The 22,813-nt window shown below is 35.6% G+C and overlaps 1 protein-coding gene across 1 annotated transcript in view; it reads left to right on the top strand.

The window, feature by feature from the left end:
* LOC129275287 (syndetin-like) overlaps positions 1–22,290 on the top strand; it is a 35,388-nt gene extending 13,098 nt beyond the window's left edge. The window contains exons 12-30 of the mRNA XM_064108171.1: positions 398–496; positions 959–1,099; positions 1,839–1,977; positions 2,336–2,427; positions 2,855–2,949; positions 3,710–3,808; positions 4,263–4,539; positions 5,428–5,537; positions 6,686–6,774; positions 7,231–7,349; positions 7,919–8,038; positions 8,765–8,862; positions 9,921–10,017; positions 11,112–11,270; positions 13,034–13,077; positions 13,549–13,629; positions 14,501–14,599; positions 18,000–18,090; positions 18,532–22,290. Coding sequence (XP_063964241.1) covers positions 398–496; positions 959–1,099; positions 1,839–1,977; positions 2,336–2,427; positions 2,855–2,949; positions 3,710–3,808; positions 4,263–4,539; positions 5,428–5,537; positions 6,686–6,774; positions 7,231–7,349; positions 7,919–8,038; positions 8,765–8,862; positions 9,921–10,017; positions 11,112–11,270; positions 13,034–13,077; positions 13,549–13,629; positions 14,501–14,599; positions 18,000–18,090; positions 18,532–18,645 — 2,163 coding nt within the window. The 3' untranslated portion in view covers positions 18,646–22,290. The remainder of the gene's footprint in view (positions 1–397; positions 497–958; positions 1,100–1,838; positions 1,978–2,335; positions 2,428–2,854; positions 2,950–3,709; positions 3,809–4,262; positions 4,540–5,427; positions 5,538–6,685; positions 6,775–7,230; positions 7,350–7,918; positions 8,039–8,764; positions 8,863–9,920; positions 10,018–11,111; positions 11,271–13,033; positions 13,078–13,548; positions 13,630–14,500; positions 14,600–17,999; positions 18,091–18,531) is intronic.
* The last annotated feature ends 523 nt before the right edge of the window (positions 22,291–22,813 follow it).

Raw genomic sequence — 22,813 nt, 5'->3', positions numbered from 1 at the left:
ATATTTCCATGCTCACTTTATATAGCTTTTACAATTCAATTTCCAAATGCTATTCGGAACAAAAATAGGAATACCCGGACTGTGTCTGATTCCAATGTATGACAAAGTTTGTGTTAATTTGTAATTATTTAATTAGAAAGATCTGATAGACCTTAACTGCATATTTGTGTACTAAGGTAGATATCCCTAGAAAACAATTACCATTATTGGTACACACAAATCTTATGCTCACATATCCATTGGATCTATAATGGTTCATTGATGCATTAATGAGAATTGCACATGAGCGAAATCCCTGGGTAGAGCACATTCATTGTGTAAGGTAAGTATATAAGTATTCTAACCTTACATTATTGTGAGTGGGTATGTAATTAATGTTGTCAATCTCTTTTAACAGGAACAACTTGATAATGCCCTTGCAAAGATCTGCAGTAACTTTGACATCAAGAATTATGAAAAACTCCAGACAGCATACAGATTATTAGGCAAAACACAGGTATGTAGGTTACTTTCCACCAAACTACTACTGTATTTGATCTCTTATGTATTTACTATGCTTGTTTTGGAGGTGCCATGGGGTGCAATCATCTCCTTTTATATGATGAAAGCTGCAACTTACTCCCTAAATTTTTTTCAGTGAAAGAAAAAAAAATCACATGATTTGAGTTTATTTGAGCTTATTTTAAACAGTTTACAGTAAAAAAGACTGCTGTAAGCTGTTTTGTTTTATTTTTAGCAAAATCTTGTAAAACAACATAGAAAAATGTTGTTCATTTCCATCAGAGCCATTATTCAGTGTGATCTTCCACATAACGTATCAATTTAATGTTAAAATTGACATTGAAAACTCATTCATTCCGGTATTACGTATAGCAGTTAAGAGCTATTGCAGTGTAGTCGACTTTATGATATAGTTAGTGTGCTTACAAACTATATCATTCTTATTATTCCTTTGTAGACTGCCATGGACCAACTTCACATGCATTTTACCAGTGCAATTCACAACACAGCATTCCAGATCATCTTGGGCTACGTCCAGCTGGTCAGTGGACCTACAGACTCCAGGTTTCAAAAGATGCCGTACAGGGACTTATGCTCGGTAAGTTATGCTCTGAATTACAATGTGTAAACTGATGGTTAAAGCTAAGTGTTATTCTAAGTTGTGAATGTGGTTTGTGAAAATAAATTGTCTCAAAGTGATGTATATTTTATAATAGACCAATGAACTAGAATTTGAAAATAATCATCAAGATATAAAGAAGTTGATAAGAATTGAAAGAGCAAAAAAATAAAAAAATTATAAAAGTGATACCGGTAATAGTTTGACACAATATAATAGGTGCCTCAAAAATGTACAGGTCAGCCATAACCTGGCATGTTATATTTCATTTATCATAATATGAATGTTAGGGTGTTTTGAGAGCTATCCTTTGCATTTGACAATTTTTTTGGGGGTATATTTTCCTTAAAATATGAAAATAATTTGAAAACCTTCAATTATTTTATCATCTCTCATCCTACTGGAGTATAAACTTTAAAAATAATTTCCAACTCCGACATAGGTTTTAAGGAAAGTTTCAGTTCACCTGAGACATACTTTCAGTTTAACTTGATAAATGGAAACCATTAAATATGTCTCAATCGGTTCTTGCTGAATCATGGTAAACAGTCTTCACTTCTGTTTATGATTTGTGATTTTATGTCCGTAAGTACATATATTTTTTTAATTGATTTTAAACAATGAAATCCACAAGAATAAAGAACAGAAATTTATTTCTTTCACCCACATAGGTTGTTGTTACTCAATGATTAACTGTTAATATTTTATTATTTTTCAGCAAATTCACATGGAGACGTATATCCCTTGCTTAGTGGATTTGTGCAAGGCCTTGTGGGAAGTGATGAAAAGCTATTATAAGACACTAGAATGGCATGACAAACAAGAGAGTTCTGACCAAGCCACAACACCAGAATCAGGTAAAAATCATCATTATTGCATCTTATTGTGATTCCATGGAGAGCTAATTAAATCGGAAATATTGAAATATTTGATATTTACTATGATAAAAATTCAAAAGAATAGCGAGTTAGTGATGTCAGTGGTTTCGGATACCAGGAAACTTTTCTGATTTGTGTACTGCCCATGTTATACATATACTGGTAGCTGTTTTGTAAAATGAAGCACAAAATAAAACTGCAATAATGATTTTACTTCATATTTTTTTGAAATGTTCAGCATTTTTCCTAATAAATTTTTCCCTGTGTACTCACATCAACATATTGGGACTGACTTGTCATTTAATTATTTATTATTTTCTGCATTTTTCTTTTACAGAGGAAATCCAGCAGACGAGTGATGTAGAAGAGTCTTTCAGCAGACGGTACATCAGGAAGAAATTAGAACACGGTCTAGCTAGGATATGGCAGGTATGCTGATCATGTGATTTCACAGCGTCTATGTGATAACACAACAATTTCGAATGAAGTGTTCTCTATTTATGAAAAAAATATGTTAATAACTAAAGTACATAAGGATTCTTTCTCCCTTTCTCCATCTCTCTTTCTTTCTATGTTTCTTTTCTGTTTCTTTTACTCTCCTTTCTCCCACTCCTTGCCCGCTAATACCTATTCTCTCACATTTTCTTCCGTTCTCACTCCTGGGGCCTGTTGCAGAAAGAGTTGCGTTTAAATGCAAGTCAAAATATCAAGTGCAAGTCCGGAATACAAGTTGCGCAATATTTTTTGAGTTGCGTTTGATCGCAACTCTTTCTGCAACGGGCCCCTGGTCTCTTCCAATTCTGTATTTCCATCTCTATCAATCTCTTATGAGTTCTCTCTTTTTCCTCCATTTCAGGATGTCCAGCAGAAGGTCAAGACCTACCTCCAAGGGACTGACCTATCCAGCTTCAAGTACGATGATTTCATCTACGTCCTCGATCTAGTCAATCGGTATGACTGACCATTCTAAACATTTTTTTTGCATAGTTTGATCTGGTAATGTAACGTGTTGTTTTGCGTAACCAGTGTCACATATAAACCCAGGCCTTCAATTTTTTAGATTTTCTCAGGACAAGCCACTCTACCATATGGCACATTTGTATATTACTGCACGAATGGGAAAATGAACAAGGGCACAGCAAGTTCTAAGGCCAACGTGAAAACAATTGAGGCCATTCAACAGGATATCTACGACCATGGCCTTCGATGGCATTGGACAATTTCAAGCCTTGAAAACATTTCCAAAACCATGAGAGATGATATATTGTGTAATTGTTACAGTGTGATATTAATGTGTTGCCACAAAGTGAATGTTTCTTGTGTCTGCTTCAAAGTGAGACCCTGTAAAATAAAATATTCAATCAATTCTACAATGAGATATTACAGGGCAAGTATATAAGTACATGTATGTATTTCCCTTAATGCAGGACCTCCCTGAAATGATATTCATGTCCAATTTGTGACTCATGTGAAAAGGTCTTGAATTATCATGGATTGGATACTTCACAAAGTTTATTGGAATTGAAGAAAAGAATGGATATGACATACAAAAAGGTTGATTATTCTAGGGAATTTCCCTATTGTTAGTCCATGGCAAACAATATATAAAAAGATAAAATCAGTCCTTAGATATTAATTGTAACTCGTTGATTTATGACACCATCAGTTTTGTTATAACTCTAATGTATGACCTTATCTTGATTTGTAACAGGTTAATATCTGTAGGTGAAGAGTTCTGTGGCAGTAAATCAGAAGGACTCCATGATTCTATAAGGCAACAGAGTTTGAATTACTTCAAGAGCTATCACAGGTAGGAAGGCTTGTACATCAACTTCTCATTGGTTGTGTTATAGCATGTACTAGATCTGTAACCCCATTAGGAGTTGAAAAGATCCAAGATTAACGATTAACCCAAAACAATCTGTCCCAGCGTCGTCCCATTCCTATAAGTGATAATAGTCCGTTTTTGTTTTGTTTTTCACTTTAATAGCTATCAATGGGACATATCAATAGAGACCACTAACCCTAGTACACTTTGAGAGCGTCATTGTATAGTTCTCATACATTGAATTCATGTATATCAAAATCTGTTTGGAGATGTCATTCAAGAGAGAAAGGAAAAAGGTCTGTGTTGATGTTCTTGGTGGAAAGGTTCTTTTGACTTCTGTATTCAACTTGCAAAAGATTTGTCTCTCCATTGACGTGGTCATTATAGACAGTATTTCTGAAGCAAGTAATGTTTGTTAATTCTACTGAAACGGCAGGGCTAGAATGGATGAACTGCGGATGTTCCTCGAGAACGAAGGATGGGAGATGTGTCCCGTCAAGAGCAACTTCTCCTTCCAAAGCCTCCACGAGTTCAGGTTCCTCCGGGAGTACGACACCGTCACCTCCAACACCGGTAGCAGAGTAGATGGGCGTGGCACGGTACTGACCTCGCCCACAGGGCGTGGCTTCTTCTCTAAGTATGCAGAGCAGGGAAGTCCCTTTGATAAACAGTTTTCATCTGATGAAGAAGAGGATGAAGCCACTGCTAATGGAGTGAGTAATCAAACATTTCTAGAACCGTAATCATATTCTGACAATCATAATCATCATAACCAGAGCTGCCATCCAGTAGGTTTTTGGCGCATTTTGTACTTTTTTTTTTTTTAAATTGTAATTTATTGATAAAAATCATCCCTATTTGTCTCATAAAACTCACAAATATGGTTTTTGGATCAATGTAATTTTAGGTAACTTTTTTTTCAATCATTTTGTTAAAACCAGGGTGAGATATACACATGTTTCAATGTTTTTTTTCATCTGCAAGAGCACAGCGCATTTTAGCTTGAGTGCCGCAATGAGCACGCGCCACGCATTTTATTATGAAATACATTTTTTTTAAATCACAGAATACAGTTTTTCATTCCCAGAGGTTGGCAGGTCTGCATAACTATTACCATAAACATTACCATTTTGGTAACCATGTTCAACATAACCAAAACCATATACAGCTATACATGTAACACCCATAATCATAAGTTCATAACCATACTCTTGGCCAATGACTAAACGCTTTTGTTCTTATATTGCTTTTACAGACTACAGTTGAATATATGAATATAATGTAACAATAACCCAAGTCCAAGTCTTAGTCAATTTGAGTTAAACGTGAAAAATAATAAAATTACTCGGTATATATGAGCCCATCTCGTGTGTAATTTATAATTTAAAAATCCATGAAAAAGTGCTAAAAAAGAATGAAAAAGTGATTGAAATCTTCATTTGACATACAAAAAAAAAAGAATCTCCTTTTTTTTGGGTATTTACACGAAATGAACTGTGATTGACTTGGGTCAGTTGTTCATTCACATGTATACTTGCTTCCTCTATGCTACTTACTTTCCAACCCTTTTGCCCCCTTCATTTTCTTCTCCCTCTTTCTAGCCTGAGAATGAGCGATTCCTTGGTTATGAAGACTCTGATGATAGTGATGTTCCTGATGAACTCAAACAGGACTATGTAGATGAAAAAACAGGTGAACAACCAGTCAAAAGGTGAGTTGATGCCCGCCAAAGAATGCTAATACTAATAATGTTAGGCATTTATATAGCGCCATCTATCTAGAAATATTCTATTCCGAGGCGCAATGTTGTTATTATTATTACCCCGGCTTTAGCTCGAGCTGCCTTTCAGCGCTCATGAATTCAAGGAATTAATCCTGCCAGGTACCCATTTCACCTCACCTGGGTTGAGTGCAGCACAATGTGGATAAACTTATTGCTGAAGGAAATTACGGCATGGCAGGGATTCAAACCCACGGCCCTCTGTTTCAAAGTCAGAAGACTTAATCCACTGGGCTACAATGCTCCAATGCTACCATTGCAGGAAATGATTAATAAAAAGATCAGTTATTGTACAATGCATGTCATGTATCATTCAACGTCTCTATGCACTTCCAAAGAGACTTCAATATTATTACCCTGGCTTTATCCTGGCAAACCTTCTTACAGCACTCGAGCATGTCAAGGAATAAATTCCTGCCCTGTATCAATTTACCTCACCAGGGGCAAGTTTCATAAAGCTGTTCGTAAGTTAAGAGCGACTTTAAGATCAACTGGTGATCCTTTCTTATGCGCTAATCCATCGTCAGTGAACATTTTTATGCATACCATTCACCACTGACAAGAAAGGATCACCAGTTGTTCTTAAAGTTGCTCTTAACTTACAAACAGCCTTATGAAACACCCACCTGGGTTGAGTGTAGCCTATGTGGATCCATTTATTGCCGGAGGAAGTAAACGCCATTGCTGGGATTCGATCCCACTGCCCTCTGTTTCAAAGTCCAGGGACTATTCCACTGGGCCTCAATGCTCCAAATATGATTTGTGTATGAGTGATTCTTCAAAGATTATGACAAGTAGTGGTAGCTATATAGAGGATTACAGTATTTGCAGTTGTCTCCTTTTGTCTAAATCCATTTAGAACATTCTTATTAGAAGCCTTTTTAAGAGAATTTGATTGGTCCACATTTCATTATTGCATCACTACAAAAAATTGCTCCCCTGATATCCCCTCATATTGCATTGATTTTGTCTATGAAAATTTTGCTGATCTTTGTTGCTGTATGTCTTGGAGAACTGTCCTTCCTTACAATCAACATACTCTATTTCAGTATTTACTTTCTTTTTAAATTCAATACCAGGAACTCTTTGAAGAAGAAGAAAGCAGAGAGGGCATATAACAAGGGTCCCATTCTCACCAATACAACATTGACAGTACTTAGGTTATGTGGTAAGTAACTGCTATTATCCTTGTGAAAGTTCATTTAAGAAAGAATATTATGGGGAAGAGGTCAAATGGAAGGAAATTCTTTTAAGATGATATAACATTTAAAAAAAATGTATGTAACAAAAATCCAGCTAAAATGTTTGGCCTGAACATTGTATGTAATAATGTAGTCCCATCCATACATGTCTGTGTGCATTAGATGTGACTCGCAGCAAAACATTCTCAATTTCCGATCATCATTCCAAAATATTACAGCATACAATAGTTCTTAGTAAACAACATTCCCAATCATTAGATAATTCTTTCAGAATTTTACCTTTTGACCAATATGTGTTTGTTTTTTTAATGTGGAAGTAAACATTTTTTAATTTTTTTGAAGTACAGCTCTAAGAAATTATTTTGTTTCATTTCTTTACCTTCAAAGGTGTAATCGCAAATCATATTTTATCTTATTTTTAGGGAAGTATATGAACATGATGTCTGTTCTCAAGCCGATAGCCTTTGATGTGGTGCTATGTATGTCACAACTATTTGATTATTACATCTTTGCTGTCTACACTTTCTTTGCAACGGATGTGGTGAGTAAATCCTCTAAGAAATTACAAAATAAATTATATTTGTGATGAAGTGAGTACATAGAATTGAATACTTAGAATGAGATGTATGCATTTAGGAAAGGTGAATTGTATCAAAACATTTTTTTTACAGATGCAATTTGTTATTACCTGAATGGAATGTACTGAACACTAGATAAAGTGCATATATAGGGTGTGTGTGATTGGGGTTTTACCGACGTGTATCAGTCAGGTATGATTATATATGTCTGGGACTGACCTTTAACGTCATCATCCGAAAGACGTGACCTAGGTTTGAACCTCGAACGTCTGCAGCAATTTGTAACTTTCTCACATAGCTTGGATTACAGGCACATGCCACAATGCCCAGTTAGTTAGTTAGTTAGTTATAGGCTAAAGCCTGGGTAATGATATCCAAGTCCTTTGGAAAGCACATATAGACTTTATATCATAATGTGATATAAAGCTATTTAAGAATGGCTAATTATTATTAATATTATTATAGTTTGCAAGGCCTAAATATATGAATGCTTGAGGACTGACCATAGTATCTTATATTTTTCAATTGACAGAGTACAATGAGTGGAGCATCGCTTGGCAGTAAATTATGGACTACTCTAAAGAGGATCAATGATAATCTCATTGAGCAAGATCCAAACACTGCTATGGTATCTCATTCAGTCGATGGAAGGGTAAGAGAGGGACTGTAGCACAAAGCTTAGCAATTGATCGCAGAACACATTCTCACAGTTAATTGCATTTACCATGATGTACAATCAGTCATGAAAATCAATTATATGATTAGTTTCTAAGTTTTTTGCTACTGGACCCTGATGATTATTCGCCGACATCATATTCTGAGAAAAGCATTGGAAATACCTGTCATATAGCTGCATCTTGACGGCTCAGCCTCATTGGGAGTATGTATTACAATTTGCTGACACAAAGTTCTGTGGAAAGTACTGAAATATCAGTATAACTTATAGCCTCAGTCAATTATTGCTGTACTGTTAAATCAAGATACAGGTTTTCTTTTGCCTCTTCGGCTGTTGTCAGACTAGGGTGGTGTTTCGCAGACAATTAATCTGACTAAAAAATAATGTTGATGTGCCAATGCACATGTGATATACATTATAACACGTTATGGCATTGATTGATACATGGTAGTGTGCAACCCATTAGTGTGATCTGACCAATAGGGTGATACATTATATACCACCAAATATAGGGAATGTAAGCACAATCTTTGTTCAGTCTTGGTACTTTATAAAGCACCCCTTTGGAAAGTGTGGTAATGACAACCATATTAGGCAATGTGAGGAATGTACATAACTATTACATAACTTCAATGAGTTACAGTGAATTTCTACGTCATAGACCTTTCCTGTATCTCTTTCAATCTCCATAATGACATACAGATGAAAGTAGGTTTCCCCCATGTCTCTCCGATTGTTGATCTGAACAGCAGTGATGGGTTGTATAGTCTTGCTGAAAGGGTCGTCGGTACCGAGTCTCTGTGAGTATACAAACTTAAAACGTAATTCCATTAATAACAAAAATTAATTCCTGTTGTGACAGAAGTCATGATATTAATTCAAATCAAATCCAACAAATTAACCACATGAGTACTTGCAATGTAGAGTTAAACATGCTTTAATAACCACCTGCCTGTAAAGGCCATGGCCGAATTTACGCTTATTTACCTCGTATATTTAAAAATGTCCAATGCTGATGCGCTTTTGTCACAGTGCACCAAATTGATGCCTGTTGCCATGGTTAAATATGCTATTTTATTCATATGAGTCCACTGTTTGAAGAGTGGACTAATTAATTCAAAACAGTAGACTCATGAATAAAATAGCGTGGATAACCGCGGCAACAGCCATCAATTTGGTGCATTGTGACAAAACCGCGCATCAGCATTGGACATTTTTTAATATACGCGGTAAATAAGCGTAATTTATAGTGAAAATCTGCATAAACCATGGGTTCAACCGATGGTTTTAAAAACCACTTTTGTGAATTCGGGCCCATATGTTTGGTTTCTCATATTGAATTTCCTCATTTAAACATGTATTACAGGAACCCAGCTATAAATACCACCTGCTCATAAAGATCATTTTTCTTGTCTCCCTTTGGCGGTCTTTATAGACGGGTCTGACTGTATTTATAATATGATATTAGCCATATGATTCTAGTCAGGAGTGAGTAATTGCTTAGTAATTAGTACACAAGTCAAGATCGGCTTATCAGTGACAGTGATTTTCAGTGTATTCAGTGTTCAGTCTACTTGTAGGTTTCATTATTTCACAGTGATTGGTTTTTGGACAATTTGTCAGAACTTAGGTTTATCTACGATTTACCAATTATAATTGATTTGATAACGTTCTTTTTTAATCTATTGCTCACTTTGATCACTTGACTTTAGCTCAAAAGACTGGTAGCAGTGAATTTACCAATGGTTATTAATTTGTTATGAAATTTATCCCCCTCTTCACTGTCTTTGTCTTTCTTTCTGTGTTTTGTTTTGTCCCTATTGCTGTCTCTCATTCTTTGTATGTCTTTATTAAACAGGATATTTCTTGCCAATCAGTTTGAGTTACTCCAACCCCACCTCGAGTCTGTCATTCCAGGCAGCAAGAAGGCTTTCCTTCAACAATTCTACTCACAGGTATTATACCAGTGTATAACAATGCAATATTCTGGCAGGTTTGTTTTACCCACAGTCTATTTCAGAAAGTGTTTAAGTGGTGCAGCGGTTCTGACTCTCGCCTTGTAATCAGAGGATCATGTGTTCGAATCCCACCATGGCCTAGCGTCCTTTGGCAAGGCGTCAATCCACACTTTGCCACTCTCACCCAGGTGCTAATTGGGTACCGGTAGGAAACAACCGTCATTGTGGTTGGTTTAGCAAGTGTGCGCCTAACAGGCTGCTTGAAATGCTATGAATCCAGTGACCGGATAATAATAATTGTGAAGCGCTTTGAGCAGTCGTAGATTGATAAAGCGCTATATAAATGCCAATTATTATTATTAATGCAACTAAAACGAATCAAACTCAAGCGTGCTTCTGATTGGTTGGAATTCAACTTAAGTTTGATATTTAGTGTTGCATTCGATTGCAACTCTTTCTGCAACAGACCCCTAGGAAGTCAATGGAGGGCAATTCATATTTGGGATATGTAACACAAAGCACTTTCAAATCACCAGAACTAGGGTTTAACCCTTTGCGCGCTGATGTTGCAATCTTGCACATTCGTACAATTAAATTCAACAATCGTAATAATTTCTCCCCTACCTTTCAAATAAGATAAGCTAATAAAAGGCAATAGTTCTTGGATAGCATCTATATGATATTAATAAGTGTCAATGGAGCAATATGGATATCTTGAATGAAAGAAAATAACATGGAAACAATTGTCATTATTATCCCCCAAAATTAATTCAGCGTGTAAAGAGTTAAATACTTTTGATGAACCTCTCATTCAAATTTCACTCTGGTTTTTATTGATTCACTGTATTTCATGATAAAATGAAACCTCTAAATATTTTGCGATATTCCTCTTTCTTTTCCCCAAACAACTTACTTATTCTCAGGCAGAATGTAAATGGTTGTGATACAATTTTTTTACGAAGATCCACTCTTGATTCTGATTCACTGTATTTTGTATCAATAAGAACCTCTGGAAATTTTGCTTAGTACTTATTCTTCAACTGTCTTACAATAGTACTCGAGTGAAGACAATGTTTTTCCCTTTTTTTAAGACGGTGAGTGTGGCAAGTGATCTACGTAAGCCGATCTACCGGGGCGTGGCCTCTCGTTGCATGGACTACGATCGAATCCTTCAGTTGATGATGACGGTCAAGTGGGACATCAAAGACATCATGTCCCAGCACAGCCCATACGTTGATGCTCTATTACATGTAAATGATTACCTCTCTTATAATCCACTAATTCTTTGCTTGTTTAGAAGGTTCCTTTCAAGCTTTTGATAGGTTTGCTTGGTTGTATATTAATGTTTTAATATGATATAAATTTTCTAACAAGTGTAAATGATTTTATAATGTCAGTCAGTAGTCCTAAGTTTGAACCCTTATTAAACTGGGGGGGGGGGTCAATTTGACCCCCCCTCGACAAATTTCGTCACTACGCCGTCGCGCCAAATGTTTTTACCGCACAGCTCGCTGACTTTGTACTTTCAAGTCTTGCGCATCTTTTGAGACCAAATTTGCGACGCCCGGGTACGTGGTTCCGAAATTACGCAACATTTTGTAAGTGCATGTCAGACCCGAAATTGCTCAAAAACGTGATTCCGTGTACAAAGTCAATGCAAATTGTGTTTTTCAACCCAAAATCATAAATGTATGATTATTTTCACTTTTGTTGGTTTTAATGGATTTATTTTATGCTATTTATGATCGCAAAATGGTCCCTGACAAAGTTCATCGGAAAAAGCAATAAAAAACAAAGGTTTGCAAAAACAAAGAAATACATAAGAATTTAAAAAACAATAAAATACATAAGAAATTAATCATATTTTTAAAAAATTTTTGTAGATATTTGTTAGAAATGTAATAATTGATACTCCCACCTAAAATTAGCATTCTTCTAGCTATGTAAATTGAGTTAAAGGCAAAAACATACACAAAAAAAAAATTTAGGGCAAATTTCATACGCTTATTTGCATAATTAATTGATAAAAAATATAAACAATTAATATTTTGAAAATTTTTCTATACAGTCTTGTAGTTTACATCCGGCTCTTTGCGTGTGCAAGTTTTTGCGGCGATCGCGCAATCAGCGGCCGAGATCTGAGGGGGGAGTCAAATTGACCCCCCCAGTATATACTGGTCCGAAATAGCCCAGTTAAGATAGGGTTAAGGAGGTTCCACATTTATGTTAGGGTGCATCATGATCTGGGCATATTTACGCTATGTGCATTGATGTCACAATTAATTAACATCACTGAGGTTGGCCAGATTAATGTTAGCCCTTTCCTCTACTTGCCACTATCTACACCGCAACCCTCTTATTGTCTGGTGTTGTAACCTTGGATTGATGTTATGGTGTAGTGCAATGGTGTCATAGTGTAATGGTATGACGCAGACCTGCCAACCAGTACGTTTTAGCCGTATTTAGTACGTTTTTGCAACCAAAATACGGCAGTACGTTTTTTCTTTAAAAAATACATTTTTTTAATACAAAATCGTAATTTATTGAGAAAAATTATCTCTATATGTCTCTATTTCATAAAACGTACACAAATATGGTTATTAGATCAATGTAATTTCAGGTAACTTGTTTTTTTTTCAATCATTTTGTAAAAACCAGGGTGAGATATACACAAGTTTCAATGGTTTTTTTTTTTCATCTGCAAGAGCAGTGCGCATTTTAGCTTTCATGCAGCTTGAGCGCCGTGATGGGCGAGTGCGCCAAGCATTATATTATGACATACACTTTTTTGGGGAAAAATACGAAATATTTATCTCACACTGTAAAAATACTGATTTTTTGTCAAAATACTGATTTTGGAGGATAAGAATACTAAAAATGCAAAATACAACTTGGCAGCTCTGATGACGGTATAATGGAGAAGTGGTGGAATGATGTTATAGTGTAATCATGTAGTGGTATAATGGTCTAATGTCATAATGATGTATTGTTTCAATTTTTGTTTTCCCTGCAGGATATGAGCGGATTCAGTAGTCGATTAGCAGCCATGAGCAACAAGTGAGAGAATTATTCTTTTTAGTGTATGCTATTTAGAATGTGAATATTCCTTGACATGGTCATACTATCAAAAATTTGATAAGTGACATAAAAAAGTTGGGTGGTAAATTAGATGGTAAATGGAGTATAGGGATGAAAGATTAAACTTTAAGTATATGAATTTAGGTCATTAAATATGAGTTTTCAATATGCAAATTGCCTATTAAAGAAATCCTTTAACATGATTGCTTGATTTTTATTCTTCAAGAAATGGTTTGAAAATGTAAAAAAAAGTTTCAATATAGTTTTTCACTTACTATTTCCTACTCTGTCACTTTGATATCATCATATCAATCTTCTCTTTCCTCTTTTTTTTTGTTATTCCTAATTTGTTAATCATACATATTCCTATTTCTCAGTTGATACATCTCTCCATCCCCTCACACCTGGCATATGTATCTATTAATCCACCTCTCATTCTCTCTTTGCCAGGCGAGTACCCATACCTCAAGAAGCACACAGAGTTCTTTGGGAGCATGTTATCCGACTAGCCAATCGCATCCTAGTCGAGGGGTAAGTCAAACTGTGCCACTTCCTGGAAAGATTGCTTGACTTGACTTAAATTGAGGTGGAGCAAGAAACTTACGTACAATTGCAAGTCAATTTTGTATACCACAATGCCATTTCTTGTGTCAATTCATCATGAATATGAAAACTGAAATTGTGTACTGGTACTTTTTGTAGCCTCCGAATGATATCGTGTGACTCATTGGAAAGAAGCTTGTGATTACAAGTTAATTTTGCAGTAGATTGATGATGTGTATCTTACAACTGAAGGTGACAGTTATTTTGATGGGATAAATTACACATTTGTGGTTATCTGTATCTGTCCGTTGACGTACAATCACCCGCATCTGGTTGTCGCGTACGTTTGGGTTTAGGGGTCAAGCGCTAAACACAGTTAAATTATGACAAGAGACAAGGACAACTTTCCCATAGTCCATGTACTTTATTATCAGGGATTTGTGGTTTTCTCCTAAGTACCCATTCCCCTGGAGCAGTACTCTAAATATAACCCAGTTAGTATATTGTGTTATGTCCTCATGAAAGAAAAATACAATTTGAAATAAAACTTTTGGGAAAAATGACATTTTAGCCATAATATGTATTGGAGTACATGGAAGAGTAGTCCTTGCCTCACATCACTATGACATCCCATATGCGGCCAATTTGAAGTCTCCATGGGTATAGTGATTACCAATATTTACAACTTTTAAAAATTCATAACTTTCTTGCTGTTTGTCAAATATTGTTCAAACTTTCACCTATCAACTTGTCTGATATTTCTTTTTCTTATAAAATCAAGTTTTTATTTGGGTTGGATTCCCCTTTAAGTGTAGCAAAATTTTGTAAAAGCTTCTTTAATTGTTTATTGTCCCCACAGGTTTGCCTGTGCCAAGAAGTGTAGTAATGAGGGTCGAGCCCTAATGCAGCTGGATTTCCAACAATTTCTGATCAAGATTGAAGCCATCGCACAAGTCAAGTAAGACATTCTACCATGATGCTGAATAATTACCCAAAGACCTTGGGGGTATTTCACAAAGATTTAAGTATGACTTAAATGCCGATGCGTACAAGATATGCAACACGCAATCTTATTCAGGGACCTGAGAAGCGGGGGTGCTGGGGGTGCTGAAGCACCCCCAGAAATTATCCTGGGGGTGCTGCGTGTATTATTTTCCATAGGCAGCACCCCCACAAAATGAGGTTCCCCCTGTATTTTTTAAAATATGTGATAATGTACATAATTATCACATCCGACAATCGCAAATCATTTACATAGTCGTTCACATATTCCAATAACATCCCTCCTATAACGCGACTCAATCAAGCTCCAGCGGGGCAGCACTCCGATACAGACGTGGTCGCGCGCAATACGTGATACCCATACACACTCTTCGATAGCAGGGAGGGACATGGGGTGGTTGGACTTGAAACTTCCAGGTTTTATGTCGAATCAAGTGAGCGCGCGCCCGGCCGCCCGTGTATTGTATACAAAAATTACAAGTCAGACAATAGAAATCAAATTTCACAGTCTTTTTCGCCCTGCCCCTTGGCCCTACGGGCTGGAAAGCAGGGGTGCTGGGGATGAAGCACCCCCAAAATTTGGTGGTGCTGCGCACTGATCTCTCCACTAAGAGGGGAGAGATCAGTGGTGCTGCGTGTGTTATTTTCCATAGGCAGCGCACCTCCTAGAAATCTAGTGGTAGGTATGATAAATGACAGAAATGTAATGAAAATAAACGACGTTTAGAAGACCCCCCCCCCACTTCAGAATTTTCCGACACATTACTTGAAAAAGTGTTTAAATTCACCCTTTTTCAGATCGGATATATCAAATATTTTCTGCTCGCGCTTCGCGCTCGCATTATTGATTTTTATAATAAAAAATGTATTTAGATTGCCCAGATACTAGGTCTAACTCTAAACACGCGCACGCATGTTTATTCAGATACGCAACTTGATTTGAGGGGGTACTCCGGGCTGAAAATATCTATATCAAATACATTTTATCAAAATTAATATTTTTTTTCAAAATCTGATAAAGATTAGTTAAGTTATTTAATTATAAAGTTAAGCAATATTTTATGAAAATGGTGATACGCATGTCGTCATGAATATTTGATAGGTGGGCTGCTGCTGTCACATCCCCACTATCCTAGCTGTTCCTTGTGGAATCAAAGTTGTTTCATGTTTTTTCAAACCAGAATGAATGATATGTCTCCCTTATAATGAAATAAGTTGCAGCAAAAAATATCTAATGGACTAAATCAATTGTCAATTCAACTGTTTTGGTTCTTGACAGGAAAATATTGAATAAACCTCATTTCATATAATAAAACACAAAAGAACAAGTGGGGAATAATGCTAATCTTTAAAATGCAATAACTGTGATATTCCTTGTCTGATTTTGATCAAATCTTTATTCTTATGTTCGTCTGAATTTTCTTTATCTGTTCAAACCATTTTACATTCAGTGTGGAGTTTCAGAACAAAATATCAAAAAATTTCTGCTCGCGCTTCGCGCTCACATTATTAATTTAATAATATATCCAATTACCCATCATTTTCTTTATTTACAAAACATGAATAGAATGTCCCGTTTTCAGGTCCAAAATCTCAATTTTGTTTCCGCTCGCGCTTTCCGCTCGCATCAATTGTATAATTATATACCTATCCTGTTCATGATTAGAAAAGTGCATATTAAGATGTCTCGTTTTTAGGTTTGAAATCTCATTTTTATTTCCGCTCGCGCTTTGCACTCGCATCAATTGTATAGTTTTATACCTATCCTCATCATGATAAGAAAAGTACTTAGAATCTCTCGTTTTTTTTTTGGTCTGAAATCTCAATTTTGTTTCCGCTCGCGCTTCGCGCTCGCATCAATTGTATATATACCTATCCTGTTCATAATTAAAAAACGTGCTTAGAATGTCAAGTATTTAGGTCGGAATGTCAAAATTTTCAGCTCGCGCTTCGCGCTCGCATTATTTGATTGTTAATATATGTATCGTCTTCATGGGTAACTGCAAACAGTCCTTATAAAACGTCCCTTTCGATCAGGCCAGAGCGTATATAAAAAATATCTGCTCGCGTTGATCGCGCTCACAATTATTATTTGTTACATACGCATCTTGGACCACAAACATTGCTCAGAATTTTCAATTTTCAGGACAAAATACATGAAATTTCCACAAAAAATAGCTCGCGCTTCGCGCTTGAATTATCTAATTATTTATGTTCTTCTATAAGAAGAAGCTAAGAAGTGGCTGTCATATATATGTATGTATATATATATGTATTTCCTGATGATTGATTTCCTGATGAAGCCCTATGGGCGAAAATTTGATCAACTTTTCTATCTACGGTTGTTTTATTCACCTTGTATTTTGCTTTATATTACCACAACCGACGCAGGACCTTCATTTTTATATATGTATATATGTGTGTGTGTGTAATTATGGAAAAGTCAATTGTGTCTGCCCCCCACCTCTGAGGAGAGATTTCAGCACCCCCACTGAAAAAATCGTTCCCAGGTCCCTGATCTTATTGATCAATACCCAGTAGTGCACGTTCTCTTGGCATGATCTGACCAATGCTATCATGCCTTTTATACCAAACGCAACTAGGCATTTAAGTGCGACTCTAAGTCATACTTACATCTTTGTGAAACATCCCCCTTGTTGGTAGTCCATAAATCAGTTTGTAAATTACGAGCGACTATACGAATGACTGGTGATCCTTTCTTGAGGTAAATCATGCGCACCAAGTTTTCGTTGGTATTGATTTAGCTCCTAAGAAAGAATCACCAGTCATTTATAAGGTCGCTCATTACTTACAAATAGCAGTATGAAACACCTATCTGATTAGCAAAATGTATGCAATTTTGCTTTTTTAACATGATGGAGGTGAAATTGGTTTTTCCTGACCGCTGAATAAACATGAATACTTGTTAGTAAGCAACCAGAGGACTGATGGCTTAGTGTCCTATCCAAGGGACCTTGGAATGGGCTGAAAATTTCAGGATTCAATCTTTATCTGTAGTTTACTAATATCTGAGTATTAAATTGGTAAAGTAAGTGCTCAAAAAAAGGGATATAACTAAATAAAAATGAAAACATTACTGAGAGAGTGTGCTAGATTCCAAATTTGAATTATAATAGCTGAGAAGACTAAATTACCACTTCACTTTTGTAATATTTGAATGTTACATGATACTTGAGTATCATTCACATTACTGGCCCTTTTCCAAAGCTTTATATATATATATATATATATGAGCTTTAAGATTTTTTTTTTCTGTCTGAATGTGTTTAGCCATGATTTTAAAATGGTTTTGGTGCCTTACAAACCTCATTTATTCTTATTGTCTGTCCTTCCAGGCCTGTACCAGATCGTGAATTTGTAGAAGCCTACGTGAAGGCCTACTATCTCTCAGAGGCTGATATTGAATTATGGGTAAAGGAACATAAGGTAAGGGTCAACGAACTTTGAACATTGTCACAATTTTTCATAGAGAATTTTATTGTCTTTTTGATGATGGAAGTTCATAGAGAAATCCCAAGTGGTTTTAGTTGGTTTCAAAGGAAACTAAATATAAGAGACATGGGTCAGAGATATTTTGTGCATTGTCTTGATTGAATTTGAGATTTTTAATTTTTAAACTTTTTTATAATAATGAAACAAGTTTGAATACCAGCATCAAGATATGGGGGGAGGATACGCTGCAATAATCACATTTTACCCTCAAAGTCTTAGTTGAATTTTCATTGCTACTCTTTGGTGGATTACTATTTTCCCTATTGAGGTTTCACAAAGTCGGGGATCGACATCAATTTAGAGTGAATGCTAATATTTGGTTTTTTTTTAGAAGAATAACAATTCCTCACTCTTTTCCTTCCTTTTATTTTGTAGGAGTATTCAGCCAAGCAGTTAAGTAGCTTGGTATCGTGTGCTGTCGGCTCCAAGAAGGCACGGCAGAGACTCCTCAATAGTATAGAAGACTTTGAGAAGAATAGACCAAGATAGCATTATCAATAACATCACTCACTCATTGTAGCATCACTCACTCATCAAAACATTCTAGACCCTGTTTCATGAAATGTGTTATCAATGGTAAATTACAAGCTGCTGTTCTAAGCTACTGAAATGGTGCAATTGTATTGGTTAAGAACACAAAGTGAAAATTCCAACATTTGTTATTGATTGCAAGTTATGATGAAAAGGGGGACTTGATTCACACGTAACAAAGCCTGCATGCCTAGACCCTAATCGGCACTTGATTGAACAAGTGGGTTACGAGAGAAGACTTGTCTAGGTTTAGAGAATCTACAGTACTCGATTCCTCTTCTTCTCTGAAAGGCCGTCAATTCAGACCACTGTGGCATGTTTCTATGTAATTTGGTTTGCAACAGCGAATGAGATTTGGCCCAATCAGTTTGCTTCAAAGACTGTTTCAATAATGTTCTATAGAAGCTGAAGTTTGTTGCGTTTGGATTTCTTTTTGCCAACATCATCTGTTAAAGTTGGCCATTGCCTCCACAAAGGCCATATCTCTTCCAAGTCCGTCTTTATCCAAGGGAGTATTGGAGGCCATGTCATAAAGCTCTTTGTAAATTACAAGCTATTTTACGAATGACTGGTCAACCTTTTTTACGGTCTAATTCAAAATCGATAATAATCTGATGTCTATCATTAACCACAAGAATTTATCACCAGTCGTTCGTAAAGTTGCTTGTATCTTACAAACAGCTCAAAGAAACATCCACAAGGAGGCCGTTTCATAAAGCTGTTTGTAAGTTACAAATGACTTTACACACGACTGGTAAGCCTTTCTTGTGCTTATGATATATCCCTATGCAGCTGACATAGCAGATAAGAATATACTTCATTCGTGCATGAAGCTGTGCATATACTACCTAGGGGGTATTTTATAAGCTGTTTGTAAAGTTATACATTTTCCTATGAATGAGTGGAGTATGGCAAGCCAAATGATATGAAATAATATAGATACATGGCTCTATGAAACGCTGTCTATGCTAATTAACCCATTGCTTACAGGAACCAGGTGATCCCTGTACAAAGCCTATTGGAAAACAGAATTCAGTAGTCAAGTGGTTACTATGACCCTCAAGGAATCCATCTGAAAAGGTTCATTATTTTAAAATTAAGGAATAAGGTCACAATATTTTTTATACAGAAGGCAAAACGTTGATAACCAAATGGTAAAAGATACTTTAAAAATTCTCTTACAAACATATGTTTAAAAGATTTTGTGATGAAAAAAAATGGGGCATGCATCTCTTTATCAAAACTGGAGGGAAATAAAATTTGATATTTGTGTAATTTGAACATTTATTTTGTCACATGAAGCTTTCATTTTGTAGTATATTTGCAAAACTCAAACTGCACAAAACAATTTTATTGAGAATTTGGTAATGTAATATGATCCTGTCTCTGAAAATTAAAGAAAATCCCAGTTTTAACTTGACTTTGTGCTGAAATTCCATTTTGTAAAAATGTTATCTCGATAGTCTGTCTTTAGTCTGCTCCCCAACTGTTATTGCCCTACCCTATATATGTATTGCACATTATGTACCAGTAAAAAAAAGGTACGGTTTGTTCTTTTGATATTGAAACCAATTTTTCCATTTAAATTATGCCCATTTTATTTCAAATTGAAAACTTTTTACATGCTTTTCTACTATGAGGAACTTAAATTATTATTTTATAGAAATAAGTTAAGTCACAATGACATTCTACAATTAAGAATGTCACTTTGTTTTCCTTAAATGGAAACCAAACTCCCGATGCAATTACCGCGTGCCATTCGCATTTTAAATAGACAAGTTTTTTGTGCTTTTGTATTGTGAGGAAGACTAATTAGATCAGGAGTCACTAAATTTTTCAAAAAAAATGTTGCACAAGTTGTATGATTCTCGTCAATAAAACTTCAGCTGTATGGACCATTAGGAATTGCAGTATGAGAGCTTACTCTTCTTCTGACCAATATGCCAATATATATAAATGAGCTCTAGTGCTGTAGGAATGAATATGTATGATATTCGCCAAAGCATATGTTCCAGCTACCTAATAGCATTTGTACAACCTAAATTGAAACTGCCAATTGATTATTGTGATATAGTACTTGTTGATATATATATATTATGGATAGAAATTTTATATTTATTATCTATTCAATGTCCTGGAATCCCTTAAGGTATAATCAATGATGTTGATGTAATAATTTTTTTTACAACAAATTACATTTGATTGGGTCTCTTGGTGGAAATAATCATTTTTGTATCCTTCATATTTTCTTAAAGGTATGGTGTCTCTAAATTGGGAACCAGTTAAACCTGAATAAAAGTTTTGGATTGAAGATGAAAACAAAAGTCTTGGAAATGGGGCTTTTAGCAGGACTGTCCTGTCATTTTTATCCATTTATTTTTGGTTGAATTTTTTCTTTCAAACCTAACCTGTTCTCACTCCGCTAGATCGCACTGGATGGACATTACTTTAATTTATTCTAGCATAAGAAATTTAAATAATGATCTTAATATTTTGAGAATTGAAACGAAAGCATACAGTACTATCAATAAGATCAACAATTGAAATAATTCCATAAACCGGGGGAGTGTTTCATCAACATTTTCATCCAACAAGTTGTCAGATGTGACGACTTTCCGTGATTCTGATTGGCTTAGAAGCAATGTTACTATGGTAACTGTCAGATAAAACAGGACTTGTCTGATCAAGTCCTTTCATGAAATGCTCCCCTGAGATTATTCAATAAATCAACTCTAGTTAATCATATGTAGTAGCATTTATTGTAATTCTGAGCAGTGCACAGTTTTGTAAGATAATGCTGCATTATGTTACAATTCAATTAAAATTGATAAATGTAGTGCAGAGACGTAAAACCTGGGCCCCATTTCATAAAACTTGCTATTAGAGTAACTTTGTCATCTAGTTGTATCTTTCATGGAATTCTTGATTCTGATTGGCCTCAGAGCATGGTTGCCATGGTAATTAGCAGTAGATGACAGGGTTACCATAAGAGTAATTTTCATGCAACACAGACAGGACTAGAAAGAGGGCTAGTTCCAAATACATGACATCACAAATAGTGGTCGCATTGCCATTGTTAGTATCTATCATTATCTCGAATAACAGCAGTAATATTGACATATCGAAAGCTCACAACTTTCTTATTGTTTGTCTAATGTTCTCAAAATTTCTTTGATTTCTGTTTTGTTTGTTTTCACAAATGCCAAGTTGTTGCAAGGGTTCCATTTGCCTTTAATTAGATCATATTCCATGTACCTGCATTGCTTGAAAAACCAAAGGGGGCTTAACCTTCTTATGTTGTTTTAGCTTATACGGTGCGTATCATTCAGTAGTGAATAATTTGCGCCATTATGCGAATTCAAGTCATAGTCTTGTTCCCAGGTTTCATGATTATGTACTACATTTAAATGTAAGCATCATGAAATGTAATGTATTGTATAGATATTGTGTTGTGAATATTGTTTTATAGATTATGGTCACATGGTGAAATTAAAATGGATATTTATGTTAGCGATTGATAATGTGATAATTGTGAAATATATATTAATTGAATGTAATTAACATGATTCACAGAGCAAATACAAGTAATGATAATATCAGCAAGATTTTGTAATTATTTTATTTTATTTATTGGTCTAATGCGAGTTGAGGGGTGGTGCAGGCAGGAAGAGTATCTTTGCTTGTAGAAAATGTAAATGATGTAAATCATGTAATGATTATGATATCAAGAATTTATGGAAGATGGGATAGGGGAACAAGTGCAGGATGGGGGGTATTAAAGGAGAGAGAATAGAAAGGGGAAGATGATGGAGGACAGTAGAAAAAGGAATGAGAGATGTCTGAGAGGAGGATTGGATGTGTGGGAGAGGGAGAGAGATCTAAAATAAACTGGTCATAAATTTTATATTCTGTGTATTCCGTTCAAGTTCCGCTTTATCATTGCCTTCACCATTATTTCAAACACCGTTCAGGGGTTTGTTCACATTTTAAATCTTTATTCCTTCTTTCTCAAGTCTCAATCTCAACCGCTCTTTCATTGGTCATTCACTGGTGACGTAACAAAGAACTACCGACGTCCGAAACGGTCTTTGAATGCATGGACCGCTCCCGGTTATAAATGTGAATT

Source organism: Lytechinus pictus, chromosome 13, assembly GCF_037042905.1.
Source record: "Lytechinus pictus isolate F3 Inbred chromosome 13, Lp3.0, whole genome shotgun sequence".
Classification (NCBI taxonomy): Eukaryota; Metazoa; Echinodermata; class Echinoidea; order Temnopleuroida; family Toxopneustidae; genus Lytechinus; species Lytechinus pictus.
This window is presented reverse-complemented; position numbering and strand designations above follow the sequence as displayed.